This window comes from Phocoena sinus, chromosome 13 (genome assembly GCF_008692025.1).
Source record: "Phocoena sinus isolate mPhoSin1 chromosome 13, mPhoSin1.pri, whole genome shotgun sequence".
Taxonomy (NCBI): Eukaryota; Metazoa; Chordata; class Mammalia; order Artiodactyla; family Phocoenidae; genus Phocoena; species Phocoena sinus.
This window is the reverse complement of record NC_045775.1, coordinates 76899137-76919594: the sequence shown is the minus strand read 5'-3', so window position 1 is coordinate 76919594 and position 20458 is coordinate 76899137. Positions and strand designations below refer to the sequence as shown.

The following is a 20458-nucleotide window of genomic DNA, read 5'->3' as shown; positions in this document are numbered from 1 at the left end:
AGTGAAAAGGGCTAGAGGGGTATCTGGGGCATGGTGGGGGCAATGAGTTTGCAGGCAGGGACAAGATCTTGTAGGGACTCTTCAGAATTTTAACTAGGGGAGACACAGGCCCAGATTTGTTTCTTACGCAGACAATGCCTTGTGGGGGACAACTGGAGGGGTCATATCTGGATACAGTGAAGTCCCTTATTAGGCTAGCGCAGTATCCGTATCAGGGCGAGGGATGACTGTATCTCAATCAGAACAGGTGGAGACAGATTCCCAAGATCCAGGCCTCAGTTTCCCCACTGGAGCACAGATGGTGGGGCGGCCCCCGGGTCTCTGCCTTGCCAACTGGACCACCTCAGGGTCCCCTGTGAGCGGCGGGGGCACCGGGGCGCGCAGAGGAACCTCCCGAATTCAGCCTGGGGCCCGGGACAATCGGGGCGGGGCGGGCCCCGCTGGTGCCCGAACGGCTCGCCGCCCAATCGCCGCGGGCCCGCCGTGCCCCGGGGGGCTGGGGCAGCCGCCGCCGCCGGAACGTGCCGCGGCTGCGCCGACGCGCCAGCGCCGGGCAGGGCGGCGGGCGCGTTCAGTCTGGCGGCGGCGGCCGTGCGCGGACAGACGTGCTCGGAGCGCCGCAGCCGCCAGCATCCGAGACGCGCCGTGCCGCCGGGCCGCGCCCGCCCGCCCCCCGCCATGGTGGCGTGGATCATCTCCAGGCTGGTGGTGTAAGTGGCTTTCTTCCCCGCGTCCCTTCCTTCCTTCCCCTCCTTCTCCGGCCCCCGGCCCCCGGGCTGCGCGTGCCCCTGCAGCGCCCGCCCCGGTCGTTCCGGCTATTAATACCCGGCGGCCGCTAAATTTAGCAGGTACAGTAGGTGCCGAGGTCGCGGGCGAGCGGGCGGCACAGAACGCGGCTGCTGCCCTGCGGGGCCCGGCCCGGGCGCGTGGGCCCGGCGGGCGGGGCCGCGAGGGCTGGGGGCGCACGGAGCTTCGCTGGGGTCCGCGTCGAGCCGCGCCCGGCCGCTTTGTTCCCCCCGCTTGGTGGGCTTGGCCGAGGCCCCGAGTGAGTGCGCCGCGGGGACACGTGTCCCTCTCCTTGGGAAGAAATGTTGGCCTGGGGTCGCCCGTTGCCGCGCCCAGCCGCCACGCTTTTGTCAGGTGAAAATGACAGAGCCCAGAAGAGCCTGGGGCGCTGCCTGGAGGGATCGGCGCGGAGAAGGGCGGAGAGCTGGAGGCAGGGCTCCTAAGGGGGTTGAAAAATACTCCTCCTTTTTAGGGTTCTCAAATTGACAGCGGCCTAGGCAAGTGGGACGGAGGATGACAGATCCGAATCTTGGGGTAGCCGCCCTGCGTCCCCTTGTCTGATTCCTTGGGCGGGGGGTTTGAAGGAGAGATAGAGACGGGCATCTCCGGGAATTCACGGGAAATTTCCAAGTGACAGACGGCCACACTGACGGTGGCGATGACACCAGCCAGGCCTTGCGGGAGAGCGCAGAGTCATCTGGGGTGAGGCCTTGTGTGAAGCCATTGCGGGTGGGCGCGGGGGCGTTTTGCTCTGTCAAGCCCCAGAGCCGAGTGGACCTTTGAAGAGCTCCTTCCCTCGTGGATTTGTTCTCCTTTGGAGGTAGACATGGCCATCTATTCCAGTTCCCCTCCTTTCCTAACCATCCTTGCCTGAGTCAGGACAGATTTGCCACCTGCTTGGGGAGCCGGGGTGAAATTGTTCTGGGGTGTGGGAGCTGGTGGTGCCATTCCGGCTTTTCCTTTGTCTGAGAAAGAGGGGCTCCTGACTCTGGTTGATTGTGTGCCATCACTCCCCACGTTTGGGAACACCTCCCATCTCCTACCCTTCTTGCCTGATTTTCAAAGAAGCCGGTCAGGGTAGCCTTCTGAAGCCATTCTCAGCATTGTCTCCTGGCCACCATTATGGGCTTTCTTCCCAAGGCCAGTGTATGTCCCTATCGGCCCCCAGGTCATTCATTCCTTGCTGGCCTCTCCACAGCTGTTGCCACCTGCTGGGGATTTGTGCTGTACATAGAGGAAGCATGTTAAATGTTTGGAAGATTCCTGCGGGCAGAGGTGGCATGGATAACCCAGGGAAGTGGCTGGCACGGCTGGCCCCGCCTCATGCCTGATCAAGGCCTGTCTTGCCTTCCGGGTGGTATTTTTTTTCTCCTGAAGTAGTGCCGTGATTGTCAGATTTGCAGGTGGCCTCTGGGGGGTGGGGGTGGGGGTGCCTCAGCGTGGGCCAGAGAGTTGAGTTGGCCAGGCTGGAGGACTCACTCCCTATAGGTCCTCCTGGGCTGGGGCTGGAACACTGAGCAGCCAGGGTTTCTGGTCTGGGGTCCATGTGACCGTCTTTAATTTTATTAGCACCCACCCCCTGTATACTAGACAACTAAGAGGGGTGAAGGGGAGAAACATATGTTTGGGTGGGGTCTCAGGGACTAGCAGTTACTTTCTAAAACGACCACACTCCCCAGAAGCGAAGAATTGCATTTCAGAGAATTTAAATGACCGTGAGAACTGCCCCTCAGGTCAGCCCAGGACCCTGTGCTCCAAGGGAGAATTTGTGAGATTTGGGGTTGTTATTCCCACTGTCAACTCCAACAGGTCAGAGATAGGACCTATCCCTTCAGCCCCTAATGCCGTATAGAAACCCAACATGCATGTGTCAGTTGTGAGTTGTTAAAACCATTTTAATAAGCAGCACCTGTTTTGCGTAAATCATACCTGTTCACTATAGGGAAATTAGAAAATGTAGATCCATGGATGGAAAATCATCTACACTATTCCCATACAGAGATAGCTAATGAAAATTTTGAGAAGTATATTCATCAAGCTGTGTTTCCCTAGGCGTATATGCACATATGTTTATATTTACCCTGCAAGGAAATTATCGATTCAGCCCAAATTTCCACAAACCTCTTAGCAAAGAGTAGAAATGCCATGTTTGGAGTCAGAAAACCCTTGATTCAAATCCCAGTTCTGCCTCTTGCCAACAGATCCCAGTTCACAGCTCAGATCACGGGAGATCCTAGTTCGCGAGCCCTAGTTAATCTCACTTTACTGTTGCAAAGATTTCGATGATACATGATTTCTAAATTGCCAAGTACCACAGAGGACATTCAGTCAATGAGTGTTCCCTCCCGTCCTCCGAGAGAGGTTGTAAGGGCTCTGGAAGGGGCTTTCAGACATTATTCCTGCAGTTTTCCAACCGGCTTCCCTGAAGGCCACTCAGCCTGAGTGGGCGGGCTCTGGGTTCCCAGCCCTGATTCCTTTTCTTTGTTTTATATACTGGGGTTCTATATAAAATATAATTTGGAAACTACATGGGTTTTACTGCTAATAAAAACCACCGAGCCAGTCCTTCCCTCATCTGTAAAACTGTAGAGTGTGCTTTGCCCAAGGACAGGAGGTGAGCTGGTGAAGAACACAGGCTCTGGATTTGGGGGTCAGTGCCCTTTCCACCTCTGCCTGTCCTTGACCTAAACTGATCTCTTTCAAGCTTTCGAGACCTCTAGTGTGGCGTCCTATGATTTTGTCCACAGGTCCCTTTTCCTATAAGCAATCTTTTCATGGTTTCGTAAGCCTCTGTCCCATCAAAGAACATTTAAGGAAGACCTGCCACTGTGCTCTGAGGATGTCAGGGGAGCGTCTTCCTTCCAACCAGAGGCGTCAAGACAAGCTGATGGTGTCTGGGGACAGCCAGCTGTGATGGTGACTGTGTTGCCATGGGCTGTGAGCGTTTTTTAGGGCAATGGTGATAGTTTTTTTCCGCCTCCCACCTCTCGCCCCCTCCCAAGGCTCTCTTTTGAAGCACCTGGCACTTCAAGTGCACTCAGTAAAGGTTGGTTGTGTTGAGTGAGATCAGAGACCCTAGGATATGCAGGGGAGCTGGTCATTGTTATCCCCTGGGGACAGAGGTTAGTGGGCATCGGGACAGGCTTGTGCCCACTGGGCAAAGCTCTTGGAATGGGAACCAATTTGAGACGCTGCTCTCTTGCCAGCTGTCTTCCTCCTAACTGCCTTGGCTTAGCTTAGGAAGAATTAAGGAAGAAATATTAGTGCAGTAGCAAGGTTGGCCTTGTTGAAACCTGGTTGATATCTGCATGGAACATGGGAGCTCATTTAGGACTGGCCTGCTCGCCTCCTTTAAAATACTTTGTTTTGGGCTTCCCTGGTGGCGCAGTGGTTGAGAGTCCGCCTGCCGATGCAGGGGACACGGGTTCGTGCCCCGGTCCGGGAAGATCCCACATGCCGCGGAGCGGCTGGGCCCGTGAGCCATGGCCGCTGAGCCTGCGCGTCCGGAGCCGGTGCTCCGCAGCGGGAGAGGCCACAACAGTGAGAGGCCCACATACCACAAAAAAAAAAAAAAAAAAAAAAAAAAAAACTTTGTTTTCTTTCCAAACAACTCAAGGCCTAGGTGTGAAAGCATTTCAAACTGTGCATTGGAGCGGGCACACAGAGGTCGCTCTGTGTCTTCTTGGGAGAATGCACTATCTTGAAGCATTTATTCCAAGGAGCAGGTTTTGCCTCATCGTGTCTGGACAGAATTTTGGCTAAGGCCCAGGATGTTGGCTAAATGAATCCAGAGCTTCCCACCACTTACTGGGTTAGTAGACCAAAAGTCCAACTCACTGCATGGGGAAAAAGAGAGTCCTAATTCATAAGTAACCAACAGCTATGCTGAAAAATGTCATTTTTCCACATTGCACATCTTTAAAAACGGTTAGCTTTCAGAAAGTAGAGTCTGATGTTTAAAACAGTCTTGAGTTGATAGCTGAAGATCTAGCTAAGTCCTAGGACTGTCTCGAGCATGAAGTCTCTGTGCCTTGGGTCAGGGATGGACATGTAGAGAAGCCTGGAAGGAATGTGGGCTGTCCTCAAGATGTTCCTCAACTGTTGCAACACAAATGGAAAAAAAAGAAAAAAACATACACTCTTAAACATAAACTTACCTTTCTTTGGGGCCTGCTTTAAAAAGGGGAATTCAGAAAAATGATCCTGTTAATGGAGGGTTCAGGTTAGTTGATGATTTCTTTCCTGGCACTGGGTGTGGTACAGGGTAGGAGCTGGGTGACTGTTTCAGTTGAATTGTGAGAGGAAAGATGTTAGGTTCTAGTCCAAGTGCAGGGCCCCAGCGCAGGTGCAAGTTGCCCTTAGGATTCTGCAGGCGGGTCTGACCCGCCTGCAGAATCCTAAGGGCAACTTGCACCTGCGCTGGGGCCCTGCTCCCGGTCTATGATACAATATTATTGGCCAGCATCATCTTGGAGGTCTTAATAATTCCAAGAGCCAGTGCTCCTCTGGGCCCCTTCCTTTCCCTCAAGTCCCCCAGCCGGCCTACATGCACTGTGTTTATTTATAAACAGGGACCGTATCCTCAAGGAAGTGAAAGACATAAACCTAGATTTCGCTGCTGTTCTCCTGCCCTGGTCTTTGTTTATTAATCCTGCCTGCCTGCTGGGAAGTAGCTTTTGTGCACTTCCTCCTGCTGTGTCTTATTTCAATGGTAGCTGACAAGTGAGGGTCTCACCTGGTTATTAATGGCTCCGTTTTCCCCTTCCTTCTAAAGCGAGCTATCCTCTTTGTAGTGTATATTGTCTGGGGGGCGGAAGAGCCCTGGGAAGAATGAGAGAAGGCGGGTCAGACCCTCAGTAGCCACCTAGTGAGACTGACATTTTGTGTTGTGTATGTGTGTCGTGTGTGTGTGTGTGTGTGTGTGTGTGTGTGTGTGTGTGTGTATTTTCCAAGGGATTTCAAGAGGCTTGGGGATGGGGTAGACTTGGCCATGCAGTAGTCAGGGTATATGTTACCTTTGCAGTTTTATTGCCAACAATGAGCTGTGCACATGCCCAGCCGGTTACCAGGATTCTTGGTGTCTGTGGGAATTTTTCCGAGAACCAACAGGAGGGGGTTTGCATTTGGGCCATGAGAATATTTTCCTCTCACTTCAGGGCCTTGGGAAGGCCCTGATGGATTGGAAGATGGATAGTTACATACATACGGGTTTGTTCTGAACTCTCAGATCCCATCCATCTTCACATAGAAGCACACTGTTTTCCCTCTGGGTTGTTTTAGTCACACCCAGGGCCTTTCCTTTGATTTTAGAGAAAAAGTAAATATAAAGGACCAAGTATCTGGCACACAGTAGGGGTGTCTGAAGGAATCTTGACAGTTAATCTGGTATTATAGGCCCTCAAGCATGGCATGTGTACCTAGACCAGGATGGCTAGTAGGTTTTATCTCTTTTAATTGATGGGAGGCTGCCTGGGACCTGTCTTGAGATGGGGTATGAAGCTGAGTTGGGCTCAGTGGGGAAGGAGACCCCTGAATTATTTGTGCAGGGATGATGGTAACGGGGGCACACGTGTTGGCTCAGTATTTGCTCCCCCAGGACTTATTTGGTGGTCCAGTGTTTAAGACTCCGTGCTTCCGCTGCAGGGGGCGCTGGTTCAATCCCTGGTCGGGGAACTAAGATCCCACATACCGCATGGTGTGGCCAAAAAAAAAAAAAATTACAAGTTTAAAGTATTTGCTCTCCCAAACTTGGCCTGTTGCTGATCACAGAAGGTCTGTCCCACTGTCAGAGTTTTCAGAAGCTTCCCTAAACTAGTAGACAGGAGGAACACCCTTTACCCGAGTTAGCATCCCTTCCTGACGCCCTGCCCCCACCAGGCTTTGTCAGTCACCTGGCAGTTCTAGGCCATAGGTACCTCCTCGACGCCAGCACAGGGAGCTGTCCAGCCAGTGGCTCTCCAGTCTGCTTCTTTCCTCTTAGGGTGATCACACATATGCCACATTTTCCCTTTTTCCTTTGCCCTTCACCCATCGCAGCTCAGTTACATTCTACCTTGGCCGCTCTCATGTACTTGTGCATTCACATCCTTTCCACCTCCTTTAGGGATCTGTGGATGGTACTCTGGGCTTCAAAATGCATTTCCCATTCCCCTCTGGTCACATACCCCATCCTATCACCCTCCACTCAACCGTGGAGGTGGGCAGGGACTCAGGCCTAGCGACACGTTTCCTTGGTCACAGAGATTGGTCCAGAGGTGGGTCTGTGGCCCAAACGGAACCCCTGGATCCTCCCTCAGGGTGTCTTGATTTGAAGCTGGGAGAGGAGAGCCTTGCCTATGGGACCCAGATGTGAAGATGTGAAGGTGGGGCTGCTGGCGGCTGCCTGGCACATGGAGAAGGCATGGTGGCCAAAGGGGCAAAGTATGACAAAGCAGAGGTAAACAGAGATGAGATACAGGCACAGAGAGCCGGAAGCTGGCTTGATTCTGGTGACTCAGGCCCCGGTTCCTGCAGCTCCTCGTTTAAGGCCTTGATCTGCCCCATATCCTAGAATGAAGGCCTTGAAGAGTGCTTGTGTTAGTTAAGCGTGTATTGTAGTGGTGAGGATGGACTGGGCTATGCCGCGGTAACAACTCTCAAATCCCGGGGGCTGGGGACAACACAGGTTGGATTCTTGCATAGTTATGCTGGCTGTGCGCTGTGGGTTGGCAGAGGCACCCTGCTGACTGTCATCACCGGAGGCTCAGGCCGACCGAGGCTGCTTTGTCTCAGGGCGCTATCATTGCAGCACAAGGCACCAGGATTCACTGGAGCAGGGAAAGAAGGATGGAGAGTCATGCACCAACGCTTAAGTGCCTCTAACCGGAAGTGACACGTGTCACTTCTGCTCACGTTTCATCAGCCCAAGAAAATCGTGTAACCAAGCCTGAATTCAAGTGGGTGGAGAATTACAGTCTGACTAAACATCTGTCAACAGCCCCAGTGACCACCGTATATGTTGAATGAATGAATCCTAACCAGCTTTGCAAACCTATAAGTGTCCTTTTTTGTTGAAGTTGGTGTAAGATGGGTTTTTTTTTTTTTCTTCTTCTTGCAACTGGGACAGTCCTAACACACTCCTTTACCTCTTCATGTTAGAAAATTCTCTCACTCTCCTTTTCACCTCTTTTCTTTATCTTGTGTTTGAGTTTTAAAAGGAAGTCTTAATTTTGAGGAGAAATCAGCAATCGCAGAGGACATGCTATTCCATGGATAAAGACCTTGAAGGTGCCCTACGACGGTCATTACACTCTCCATGTTGGCCTCCATCTACCTTCCTCCAGGAAACCTCCCTCGGGGCCCCTAACTGAAGAAAGATTTCTGTTCCTGGGGCCCCAGTGTGGCATCGTCTCTTTGTACCTTGTGACGTGGTGGTTTGTGCATTTACCTCCCACATCTGTTTCTTAGTCTCCCTCTCCGCTCTTCATGGGTCGTAAGTGCCCAATGAGTGTATGTTGGCTCATGAATGAGTCAGGACCTCTCTATTCAAAGAGTGGCCTGTGCACCAACCACATCAGCATCACCGGGAGCTAGTTAGGAATGCAGAATCCGGGGCCCCACCCAAGGCCCGGGGAATCTGCATTTTGACAAGACCCCCCCATGAAACTTGAGAAGCACTGAGTCAGGATTCAGGGTGTCATCATCTCCCCTGTGAAATGAACAGAAATGGACTTGCCTAATATTCCCACTATTGGCTGTAAATGGGAATTCAATCCCAAGTCATCCATTTGTGCTGGATTGTGGTTCATCCCTCTGATTCCGAGAGGTCCCAACCCTGATTTGTATGAGTTCTGAATAGCCTAACTGGATTCCACCAACCCAGCGCTCGACTGCGAACCTTTCACAAGTGGGCTGCCGAGCTGTGATCTATGTAAAATTTAGTTTTGCTGCAACTGGGGTTTAAACCGCCAAGACAATGCCTGTCAGACAGAATATTGCGGTGCGCAGCTCGTTGTATTCAAGAGGGTGGGTTACAACCCACCGTGAGAAAGAAGCTGGAGAAACACAGTCGACTCACGCTGGGGACTCACGGTGGGTTTACAGGAACATGAAAGGACTTTTTCTCATGAGCACATGAGGCCAAGAACCACTGGTCCCTAGATGTCCCTCCTGAGGAAGCCACAGGACCCAGTGGGCTCTGTAAATGCTTCATGCCAGACACTGTGTGCTGTGGAATCCAGGCGTGTCAGTGAGTCCTCTCAGCCCTACCTTCAAACCCTCCCTGCCCAACCAACTCCCACCTCCACTGCCACCACCCTGTTCCAACCCCAAATTATTGCTCTCCTGGACCATTTCAAAACTCTCCTAATTGCTTTCCCCGCTTCTACTCCCATCTCTCCAATGCTGCGTTGTTTACAATGTAAGATAGGGGAATTCCCGGGTGGTCCAGTGGTTAGGACTCCGCGCTTCCACTGCTGTGGGCGCGGGTTCAGTCCCAGGTCGGGGAACTAAGATCCTGCAAGCTGCATGGTGCATCCAAAAAAAGAAAAAAAAAAAAAAAAGTGAGATAGGTCTTACATAGAAAACAAATTTATGGTTACCAAAGGGGAAAGGGGGTGGGGGACGGATAAGTTAGGAGTTTGGGGCTAACATACAAACTACTAAATATAAAATAGATAAACAATAAGGACCTACTGTATAGCCCAGGGGAACTATATTCAATATCCTGTAATAAACCATAATGGAAAAGAATATGAAAAAGAATAAATATATATATTTGTATAACTGAATCACTTTGCTGTACACCAGAAAGTAACACAACATTGTAAATCAACTATACTTCAATAAATAAATTAATTAATTAAATATAATAAAGGAAAAAAAATTTTTTAAAAACCCAATTTTTTTTAAAACCCATAAAGTAGGTCTTAGCTTTCCCCTGCTGTTTAAAAACTGTCTAAAAGGGCTTCCCTGGTGGCTCAGTGGTTGAGAGTCCACCTGCCGATGCAGGGGACATGGATTCGTGTCCCGGTCTGGGAGGATCCCACAGGCCGCGGAGTGGCTGGGCCCGTGAGCCATGGCCGCTGAGCCTGCGCATCCGGAGCCTGTGCTCCGCAGTGGGAGAGGCCACAATAGTGAGAGGCCCGCGTACCGCAAAAAAAAAAAAAAAAAAAAAAAAAAAAAAAAAAACTGTCTAAAGAACTCCCGTCACACTAAGAATAAAATTCAGACTCCTTACCATTGTCAGCAAGACTCAGCAAGGCCTGGCCCCTGCCCACTGCCCTGACCTTACCTTGTACTGTTCCCCCCTCACTCGCTCAGTTCCATCATGCTCACTGTTCCTAGAAGGCGACAAGCTTATCCCACCCAGGAACCTTTGCACTTGCTGTTTCCTCTGCCCTGAACACACTGCCCTGGATCATGCATGGCCCTTTCCCTCTTTCCATTTAGGTCTCTGCTTACATGTCACCTATTCAGGAGAGGCCTCTTTTGACCACCTTCTCCAAGATACACCCCACCCACACCTCTGTGCTTTTGTCCCTCCCTGAAACTATGCTTCTAATTCTTTTGCTTGCTTGTTTCTGGTCTGTCTCTCCACTAGGATTTGATCTCCATGAGGTTTGAGACTTTTATCTTGTTCACAGCCGTTTTTCCCAGCAGTTCTAAGCTCATAGAACATGTTTAAAATGTATACGAATGATGGCTTTGTATTCTCTCTGGGGTTAGAAGATCCTTTCTTAAACCTAGGTTTGTAGAACCTTGATTTGTGACCATGGCAAGTAACGTAACCTCTCTAAGCCTCAGTTTTCTCATCTGTAAAGTGAAAGATTTGATTTGTATTTGTGGCAGTATAGAAAACTATATAGTCTGAAACCCCTCCCTAATAAAACTGAATTGAACGTTTTTCTAAAAAGTTTGCATGAAATATAACAGCGATCCCCTAAAAGTATAGCAGAGCTTTTAAGTAAGTAAATTTGCCAGGAAGCAAAACAGAGAGGGAATCATTTTGCAAGGCTGTAAACCAGTACTGTAGCAGCTGCATGACAGACTACCCTGAGATTTAGCTTAAAACAACAGATGTTTTGTTATCATCTCTCCTGGCTCTGTGGTCGGGAAGTTGGACAGGACACTGAACACAAAACTCATTTCTGCTCCATGATGTCTGGGTCTCAACTGGGATGATGCAAATGACAGTGGCAGACTGGCTGTCTCTTTCTTTTTAAAAAAAAAAAAAAAAAAAAATTTATTTTTATTTATTTATTTTTGGCTGTGTTGGGTCTCCGTTGCTGCACGCGGGCTTTCTCTAGTTGCGGCGAGTGGGGGCTACTCTTTGTTGCAGTGCGTGGGCTTCTCATTGTGGTGGCTTCTCTTGTTGTGGAGCATGGGCTCTAGACGCGCGGGCTTCAGTAGTTGTGGCATGTGGGCTCAGTAGTTGTGGCTCACAGGCTCTAGAGTGCAGGTTCAGTAGTTGTGGCGCATGGGCTTAGTTGCTCCGCGACATGTGGGGTCTTCCCGGACCAGAGCTTGAACCTGTGTCCCCTGCATTAGCAGGAGGATTCTTGACCACTGCGCCACCAGGGAAGCCCTGGCTGTCTCTTTTTGTGTGTTTCAAGCCCTCTTCATTTGGTCTTCCTATGTGATTTCTCCAGCATGGCGGCCTCAGGATAGTCAAGTTTCTTACATGGTAGCTCAGAACTGCAAGAATGGGTGTCCAAGAAGCATCGATAGAAACTGCAAGACTTTTTATGAGCTGGTCTCAGAAGTCCCAGGATGATACTTCTGCTGCATTCTATTGGCCAAACAAGTCACTAAGGCCATCCTAGATTTGAAGAGAGGGGGATTAGACTATGTCCCCATGAGTGGGATAGCAAATAGTTTGCAGCCATCTTTAATATACCACACTGGAGGATTGGCCTAACTTGGTTTTAATATCTCAATAGAGAAAAGAGGGGCCTTGAGTCTGTGGGGTATTAAGTCAGAGCGGAACGTTGGCGTAAAGTTCAGACTTGAAGGGCAATTCTGTAGCATAATCCTTAGTAAAAGAATAGACCCCCAAACCCTGAGAGATGACAGTGAAGCTTGTCTGTCTGGCCCAGGGTTCTTGGTGGAGGGAAAATCTCCCTTGGGAAGTTGAAACCATCTATGGACCTGTCCTCATCTGGATTTGGGGTTTAACACATTCTGCACGGTCTGCGTACCCTTAGCTGAAAGATTAACATAAACCTTGGTCTTGGGCCAGCGTTACTCCTGGGACATCTGACAGAAATTAATCCAGTCTCTCTAAGAGCTCTCAATACACATCATACAGAATTAGCCCCAAAGCACATGAATTCATACTCCAAAATTACGAACCCCACTCCTAAGCAGGAGTTAACAAACACTACAAGGCAGGATTAGCCCTCCAGAAATAAACAAACAAATAGGTAAATAGCATACCTCTATTAATTGTATATTATTTATATAAAGTAGCTGTCAATACTCAGAGACCTTAGAATAAATCTTTCTAAAATGAAAAAGTAAAGAACACACAAGAAGATAGCAGGTGCCGGGCTGGAGCAGGGAGAGGAATGGGCCCACGGGAAAAGAAGCAATTCTAAAAGTAAAAAATAAAGTATTAAGATTTAAAACCCAATGGATAGTTTGAAATGATGAGGGATTGAACACCAAGGGGGTGATGTTTTCCACCCCGCTTCTTGGAGCTAGAGGGGCTGTTAGTGATTTCAGGCCCTTGTTGACAGACAAGGAAGATGGGGCATGAGGGTTTAGTTTTAGGTCACTCATCAAGGTCAGTAACGTGATCGGCTAGGCCAGGACTTGAGGCCAAGTCTCCAGTTTCTGAAAGTGTCTTGATGTGGAAGAAAGAGGTTTGTTTTATGTGGTTAGAGGCTTGGACTAGGACTCGTGGGCGATTAGAAGACAAACTCCTGTCATGATAGAAGGAAGAGTTTTCTAGTAATTGGTGCTAAAGTGAGGCAATGAGCCCCTGGCTTCCAACCCTAAGACCTTCCAACTCTGAAACTCTAGGATTTTAATCTTTTCCCTTATTATAGTGGAGGAAGAGAGATACGAGTTGTTGGAAAGATTCTGTTTTTCAGTGGGTAGGCCTTCTGTCCTTGTTCGAGATTTATTGATTCATTGCTTCATTGATTCATTCATTGATTAACTGCCCATTTATTGACCATTTGCTTTGTGCCAAGCATACACTGGGCACCAGGGATAGAGAGATGAATGAATTCCAGTTGCATCTTTGAGAAGTTTCTGAGTTCACGTAGCCAGTCAGTGGGGAACTTGGACTTGGATTCCAGTGTCCTTCCTGCCTCGCCAGCGTTCTTTCCGTTGGGTGGTTATTTTGTGGGTGTGTGTGAACGACGTTTCTGGCTTTGGTTGGAAATTGTAGGGAGGAGCCCTTTCACAGGGGAAGTGGTACATCTGATGTGTGAAAGGAGATTAAACCACTGCTGTATCTCTGCCTGGGAGACACTGTGGCAGCCAATGTTGAGAAAGAAGAGGAGGCAGAGGAGAGGATGTGCTCCGTGAATACAATCAGGGACAAAGAGATGGGTAAAGTTGAGCATCCTTATCCACTGTATTAGTCTACTATTGCTGCTGGAAGAGAGAACCACAGAGTTAGTGGCTTAAAGCAGAAATGTAGTCTCTTAACAGATCTGGAGGCCTGAAGTCTGAAATGAGTTTTGGGGGGCTGAAACCAAGGTGTTAGCCGAAGTGTTTCATTCTGGAAGCTCCGTGGAGAATCCATGTTTTGCTTTTGGAGTGTCTGATGGCTGTTGGCTTATGGCCACATCTCTCCAGTCTGTGCTTCCATGGTCACATTGCCTTCTCTTCTGTCTTTATATCTTCCTCTACCTCTCTCTTAGAAGGACATTTGTGATTACATTTAGGGCCCACCTAGATAATCCAGGATCATCTTCCCATCTCAAAATCCTTAATTTTGAGACTCTGCAAAGTCTCTTTTGCTATATCAGGTAATATCCATAGATTCTGGGGATTAGGGCCTAGACATCTTTGGGAACCATTATCCAGCCCATTAAACCCATGGCTGTTGGCCCTGCTGCCACCAAGCTGAGGGGAGTTAAGAAGAGCCTAAAGAAAGAACACTCTGGGGGAATTCCCTGGCGGTCCAGTGGTTAGGACTCCTCGCTTTCACTGCCAAGGGTGCAGGTTTGAACCGGTGCGGCAAAAAAAAACCAAAACACTCTCATGTTCTAACATCTTATTTTGGCTCCATTTCCAGACTCTCCTTGATTTGTAAAAATTAATTATTGCACCAGTAGAAAAGATTACAAAGAAGTGGTTAGGGTATACAGTAATGGGTAATAATACAATGAATACTCTTTTACTCACCAACCAGTTTAAGAAATAGAACATTACCTTCATTGTATCAATATACCACTGTTTACAGACATTTGGGTTCTTTCTAATTCTTGTTTTTCTCTTGCTCTTGAAAAGAAAAGACTTCTGCAGTGAACATTCTGATATGTGATTCCTGGCGCACTGGTGCACAAATTTCCTTAGGAATGGAATGGCTGAGGCATAGGGTATATGCATCTTTCGCTTGACCAACTAACATAAGGTTCGTAGACGTGTGGGTCTGTTTCTGGGCTCTTTATTCTGTTCCGTTAATCAATTTGTCTGACCCTGCACCAGGACCACACTGTCTTAATTACCATAACTTTTATGAAAATTCTTGATATCTGGCCTGCCAAGTCCCCTTCACATTTTGTTCATCATAAATTGCTATCCAACATCGTTTTTCTCCAGCAACATATACAATTTCAGTTGTTCCATGTCTTTACCATCACTTGCTATTGTCACACTTTAGAAGTTTTGCCAGTCTGGTGGATACAGAATGGAATCTCATTATAGTTTTAATTTGCATTTCCCTGAATACTAATGAGATTGAGCATCTTTTCATATGTTTATTGCCCATTCATGTTCTCTCTCCTGTGAAGAGCCTGTTCAAATCTTGCCAGTTTTTCTCTTGTCCTTATCTTACTGATTTGTAGGAGTTCTTTAAATACTTTAGATGCTAATCCTCTGTCACTATGCATTACACATGTTTTCTCCCAGTCCCTGGTTTATTTTTTCATTTTCTTTATGGTGTGTTTTGATAAACAGAAGTTCTGAATATTAGTGCAATGGATTTATCAGTTTTTTTCATTTATAGTTTATACTTTTTGTGTCCTAGGAAAACCTTACCTAATCGTGAAGCTATTCTGAAATCATGAAGCTATTCCCCTGTATTGCTCCTAGCTAGCAGTTTTATAGTTTTTTCATTCACATTTAATTTCTTTTTTTTTTTTTAACATCGTTATTGGGGTATAATTGCTTTACAATGGTGTGTTAGTTTCTGCTTTATAACAAAGTGAATCAGTTATACATATACATATGTTCCCATATCTCGTCCCTCTTGCGTCTCCCTCCCTCCCACTCTCCCCATCCCACCCCTCCAGGCTGTCCCAAAGCCCCGAGCTAATATCCCTGTGCCTTGCGGCTGCTTCCCACTAGCTATCTACCTTACGTTTGTTAGTGTATATATGTCCATGCCTCTCTCTCGCCCTGTCACAGCTCACCCTTCCCCCTCCCCATATCCTCAAGTCCGTTCTCCAGTAGGTCTGTGTCTTTATTCCTGTCTTACCCCTAGGTTCTTCATGACATTTTTTTTTTCTTAAATTCCATATACATGTGCTGGCATACGGTATTTGTCTTTCTCTTTCTGACTTACTTCACTCTGTATGACAGACTCTAGGTCTATCCACCTCATTACAAATAGCTCAATTTCGTTTCTTTTTATGGCTGAGTAATATTCCATTATATATATGTGCTGCACCTTCTTTATCCATTCATCCGATGATGGGCACTTAGGTTGTTTCCATCTCTGGGCTATTGTAAATAGAGCTGCAATGAACATTTTGGTACGTGACTCTTTTTGAATTTTGGTTTTCTTAGGGTATATGCCCAGTAGTGGGATTGCTGGGTCATATGGTAGTTCTATTTGTAGTTTTTTAAGGAACCTCCATACTGTTCTCCATAGTGGCTGAACCAATTCACATTCCCACCAGCAGTGCAAGAGTGTTCCCTTTTCTCCACACCCTCTCCAGCATTTATTGTTTCTAGATTTTTTGAAGATGGCCATTCTGACTGGTGTGAGATGATATCTCATTGTAGTTTTGATTTGCATTTCTCTAATGATTAATGATGTTGAGCATTCTTTCATGTGTTTGTTGGCAGTCTGTATATCTTCTCTGGAGAAATGTCTATTTAGGTCTTCTGCCCATTTTTGGATTGGGTTGTTTGTTTTTTTGTTATTGAGCTGCATGAGCTGCTTGTAAATTTTGGAAATTAATCCTTTGTCAGTTGCTTCATTTGCAAATATTTTCTCCCATTCTGAGGGTTGTCTTTTGGTTTTGTTTATGGTTTCCTTTGCTGTGCAAAAGCTTTGAAGTTTCATTAGGTCCCATTTGTTTATTTTTGCTTTTATTTCCATTTCTCTAGGAGGTGGGTCAAAAAGGATCTTGCTGTGATTTATGTCATAGGGTGTTCTGCCTATGTTTTCCTCTAAGAGTTTGATAGTTTCTGGCCTTACATTTAGGTCTTTAATCCATTTTGAGCTTATTTTTGCATATGGTGTTAGGGAGTGATCTAATCTCATACTTTTGCATGTACCTGTCCAGTTTTCCCAGCACCACTTATTGAAGAGGCTGTCCCTTCTCCACTGTACATTCCTGCCTCCTTTATCAAAGATAAGGTGACCATATGTGTGTGGGTTTATCTCTGGGCTTTCTATCCTGTTCCATTGATCTATCTTTCCGTTTTTGTGCCAGTACCATACTGTCTTGATTACTGTAGCTTTGTAGTATAGTCTGAAGTCAGGGAGCCTGATTCCTCCAGCTCCATTTTTCGTTCTCAAGATTGCTTTGGCTATTCGGGGACTTTTGTGTTTCCATACAAATTGTGAAATTTTTTGTTCTAGTTCTGTGAAAAATGCCAGTGGTAGTTTGATGGGGATTGCATTGAATCTATAGATTGCTTTGGGTAGTAGAGTCATTTTCACCACATTTAATTTCTTAATCCTTTTTTTGTTGCGGTACGTGGGCCTCTCACTGCTGTGGACTCTCCCGTTGCGGAGCACAGGCTCTGGACGTGCAGGCTCAGCGGCCACGGCTCACGGGTCCAGCCGCTCTGTGGCGTGTGGGATCTTCCCGGACCGCGGCACGAACCCGTGTCCCCTGCATCGGCACCACCAGGGAAGCCCTCTTAATCCATTTTGAGATGATTTTGGTATATGATGTGAAGTAGGACTCCAGAATTTTTTTTCCATAAGGAAAACCAATTGTCCTAGCACCGTTTATTATAAAGTATGTCCTTTCTCTTTACATCTGCAATGTCCAGCCCTGTCATAAATTCAGTGTCCCTGGATGTGTAAGTCTATTCTGGGCTCTTTATTCTCTTCCATTGAACAGTTTTTCTGGCCCTGTACCAGTACCACTGTTTTAATTACCATAACCTTATGAAAATTCTTAGAATCTGGCCTGGCAAGTCCCACCACCTTCAAAAGCACCTTAGCCCTTTCTCTTCCATATACATGTTTAGAATTATCTAGAATTATATATTACAACACAGACACACACACACACACACACACACACACACACACACACACACACACTCACTCACTCAGAAGTCTGTTGGGAGTCTGACTGGAATAACACTGATGTTCCTAAGATATTGACTGTTCCAATCCATATACATATATGTATATATATACATGGCATCTGTCTATATTAATTTAGATCTTCTTTAATGATTTTCAATATAATTTTATAATTTTTACTGTAAATGTCTTGTGCATCATTTGTTAGATTTATTCCCAGTTACTTGATGTTCGTTGATGCCAGTGTATTTGGTATCTTATTAAAATTTTCACCTTCCAACTGTTTGTTAGAATAATGCATCCTTGCCACACTATACATCCTTTGGGGCTTTCCAGATAGAGTCATGCCATCTGAGAATAGCACAGTGTTGTGTCTTTCCAGTAATTCCTTTTTTTTCCTTACTCTTACTGTCCTGGTTAAGATCTCTAGTAAAAGATGACTAAAAGTGGTGAAGGCAGATCTTCTTGTCTTTTCCTGGTTTAAAAAGGAATGCTTCAACATTTTCCCATAAAGTATTGTGCTTGCTGTAGGGTTTTCAGAAATATACTTTATCACTAAGTTTTCTTCTTGTCCTAGTTTGTTGAGAGTTTTTATAATGAATGATACTGTATTTTAGCTAATGCTTCCATTGAGATGATAATGGGTGTTTTTTTTTTTTGGCCTTTAATTTGTTAAGTGGCAAATTGTATTAATTAGTTTTGCCATTAAACAATTTTACCTTCCTGGATAAACAAAATTTGGTCATAAAGTTGGGTTTTTGTTGTTGTTGTTTTTAGAACAACCTAAGATTCAGTTTTAATATTTAGTTTAGTCTTTTTTTTTTTTTAAAGCTGTGTTTGTGAGTGATATTAGCTGTGCTCTCTTGTCTGGTTTGGGTATAAAGATTATACTAGCCTCATAAACCACATTGAGGGCGGATATATCCTCTTTTTTATACCTTGGAATAGTTTGTGTAAGATTGGATTTCTTTCTTGCCTGTAAAATACGTGACCTTACCAGTAAAATTATCAGGGACAGGTGTTTTTTCTGTGGGAAAAATTGAACCTACCTATTCGATTTCTTTAATGATTATAGATTTTCTCTGTTTTCTTGAGTTAATATTAGTTTAGGAGTTTATTCATCTTAGTAATTTTTCAAATTTATTCATAGTTAACAACACTGCTTTTGCAGTCCATTCCTTTTTTCCTCTTTTCCTGGTACTCTCATTAGGTATATGTTAGGTGTTCTTACTCTATCTTCTGTATCTCTTCATTTCTTATTTCCGATTCCTTTTTTTGTCTCTGCTGCTTTATGAATAATTTTCTTCATGTCTATCTCCTTAGCAGTCTCTAATCAGCTGCTGAACATATTCATTGGTTTTAAATTTTCAATTATTCTATTTTAGGAATTCTATTTAGTTCTGTTTCAAAACTGGTCACATTTTATGGCTTCTGTTCCTTCCACATAGTTTAAATTCATGGATCTTTTATCCATGCATAATTTGTAACATCACACTTTGATCATTTAGAAACTATTGGTTTACCAAGTGAAATGCAGATCTTCTAAATGCTGACACATTTCATTATACAATATCAAAAATTCACATTCATTAATATCACCATCAATCCCATCAGGAAAGTCTTTTAAGTGTTGGGACACTGTCAGTTTCATGGTAGTGGATAAAAATGTTCCAAAATTCTGGTTTTAGCTTGAAATTGAATATTACCATTGGCAACAAACACTATTGGTTTTTCTTGAAGTAATGGGCTCATTTCATCCATTTCCTAAAACCTGCTTGCCAGATACCCAACTCTGAATAACCATTGTTTGTCAGTCATTCAAGTAACTGTACTGTTCCCTGAAAAACAGTGGCTAATTGGCACAAGGGCTTTTCCTCAAGACAGTCATCATACTTGGTATGCAGCAGTACTTAATGCATGCTTCCCATTTCATCACGAGATATTAAAAACACCTGTACTCCAGCGTCAAGCTTTAATTAAATTGATGATTTCTGCTATATCATCAATGACATTCTTAAATGAAACAGGCATTTTTTTTCCTACTGCGTCATGGTGACGAATACGATGACTACTGGTAAAGTTTAGTGCCATTGCCTTGACTCGTGCAAAGGCAGCGGTTTTACCCCTTATTGTTCTTACACCATCAGTGAAAAAGGCGTATGTTTTAGTATTGTTATTAAAATTGTTTCAACCTCATGAACCCTCTGCCAGGGTCCCAGCAACCCCTGGAAAGGGTTTTGGGGTCTCCGAGGAGTCTGTGGATCTTGCTTTGGGAACCATTCACTGTTCTGTACAATGAACAATCATTTCCATACCTAAGAAAATCGACTCTCATTCCACAGCTTCATCCAGCATGTGGTCCATACTCAAATTAACCCCAATTAAACAAAAATCCTTTATTTATTTTTTTCTTGTTTCTATTTGGATCCAGTCAAAGCTCATACACTGAATCTGGCTGCCGTGTCTTTTGATCAACGTAGAACAGCACCTGCACCCCCCGCCCCCCAACTTTATGAAGAGTCTAGGCCGACTGTGATATAGACGTTCCGGACTTCTCAGACTTGTCCTCACGATTAGACTCAGGCCATTGTGTCTACATTGTGTAGATGATGAGGTGCACCTCCCACTGCCTTCTGTCAAGAGGACAGAATGTCAGGCTGTCCCATGATTGGTGATACCAAACTTGACCACTTAGTAAAAAAATTTACAATTTTTTTTTTTGGTACGCGGGCCTCTCACTGTTGTGGCTTCTCCCGTTGTGGAGCACAGGCTCCGGACGCGCAGGCTCAGCGGCCGTGGCTCACGGGCCCAGCCGCTCCGCGGCATGGGGGATCTTCCCGGACTGGGGCAGGAACCCACGTCCTCTGCATCGGCAGGCGGACTCTCAACCACTGCGCCACCAGGGAAGCCCCTACAATTTCTTTAAATCCAGAATTTTTAGTTGTTGCCAATGGCAGGGTAAGTCAGAGTCTCTTGTCTGATACTATTGGAAATAATGGTCTCCTTTTGATTCTTCATTTT

General features: G+C 46.1%; 1 protein-coding gene across 5 annotated transcripts in view; it reads left to right on the top strand.

Moving 5' to 3' along the window:
* Positions 1 to 461: 461 nt before the first annotated feature.
* Positions 462 to 20458, top strand: part of REEP1 (receptor accessory protein 1) — a 126493-nt gene continuing 106496 nt past the window's right edge. For 2 of the 5 annotated variants that reach the window (XM_032652760.1, XM_032652761.1), the window contains exon 1: positions 464 to 710. In XM_032652760.1, coding sequence (XP_032508651.1) covers positions 679 to 710 — 32 coding nt within the window. In that variant the 5' untranslated portion in view covers positions 464 to 678. Of the gene's footprint in view, positions 711 to 20458 lie in introns of all 5 variants that reach the window. The other 3 variants (XM_032652763.1, XM_032652759.1, XM_032652762.1) reach the window with 3 other exon arrangements.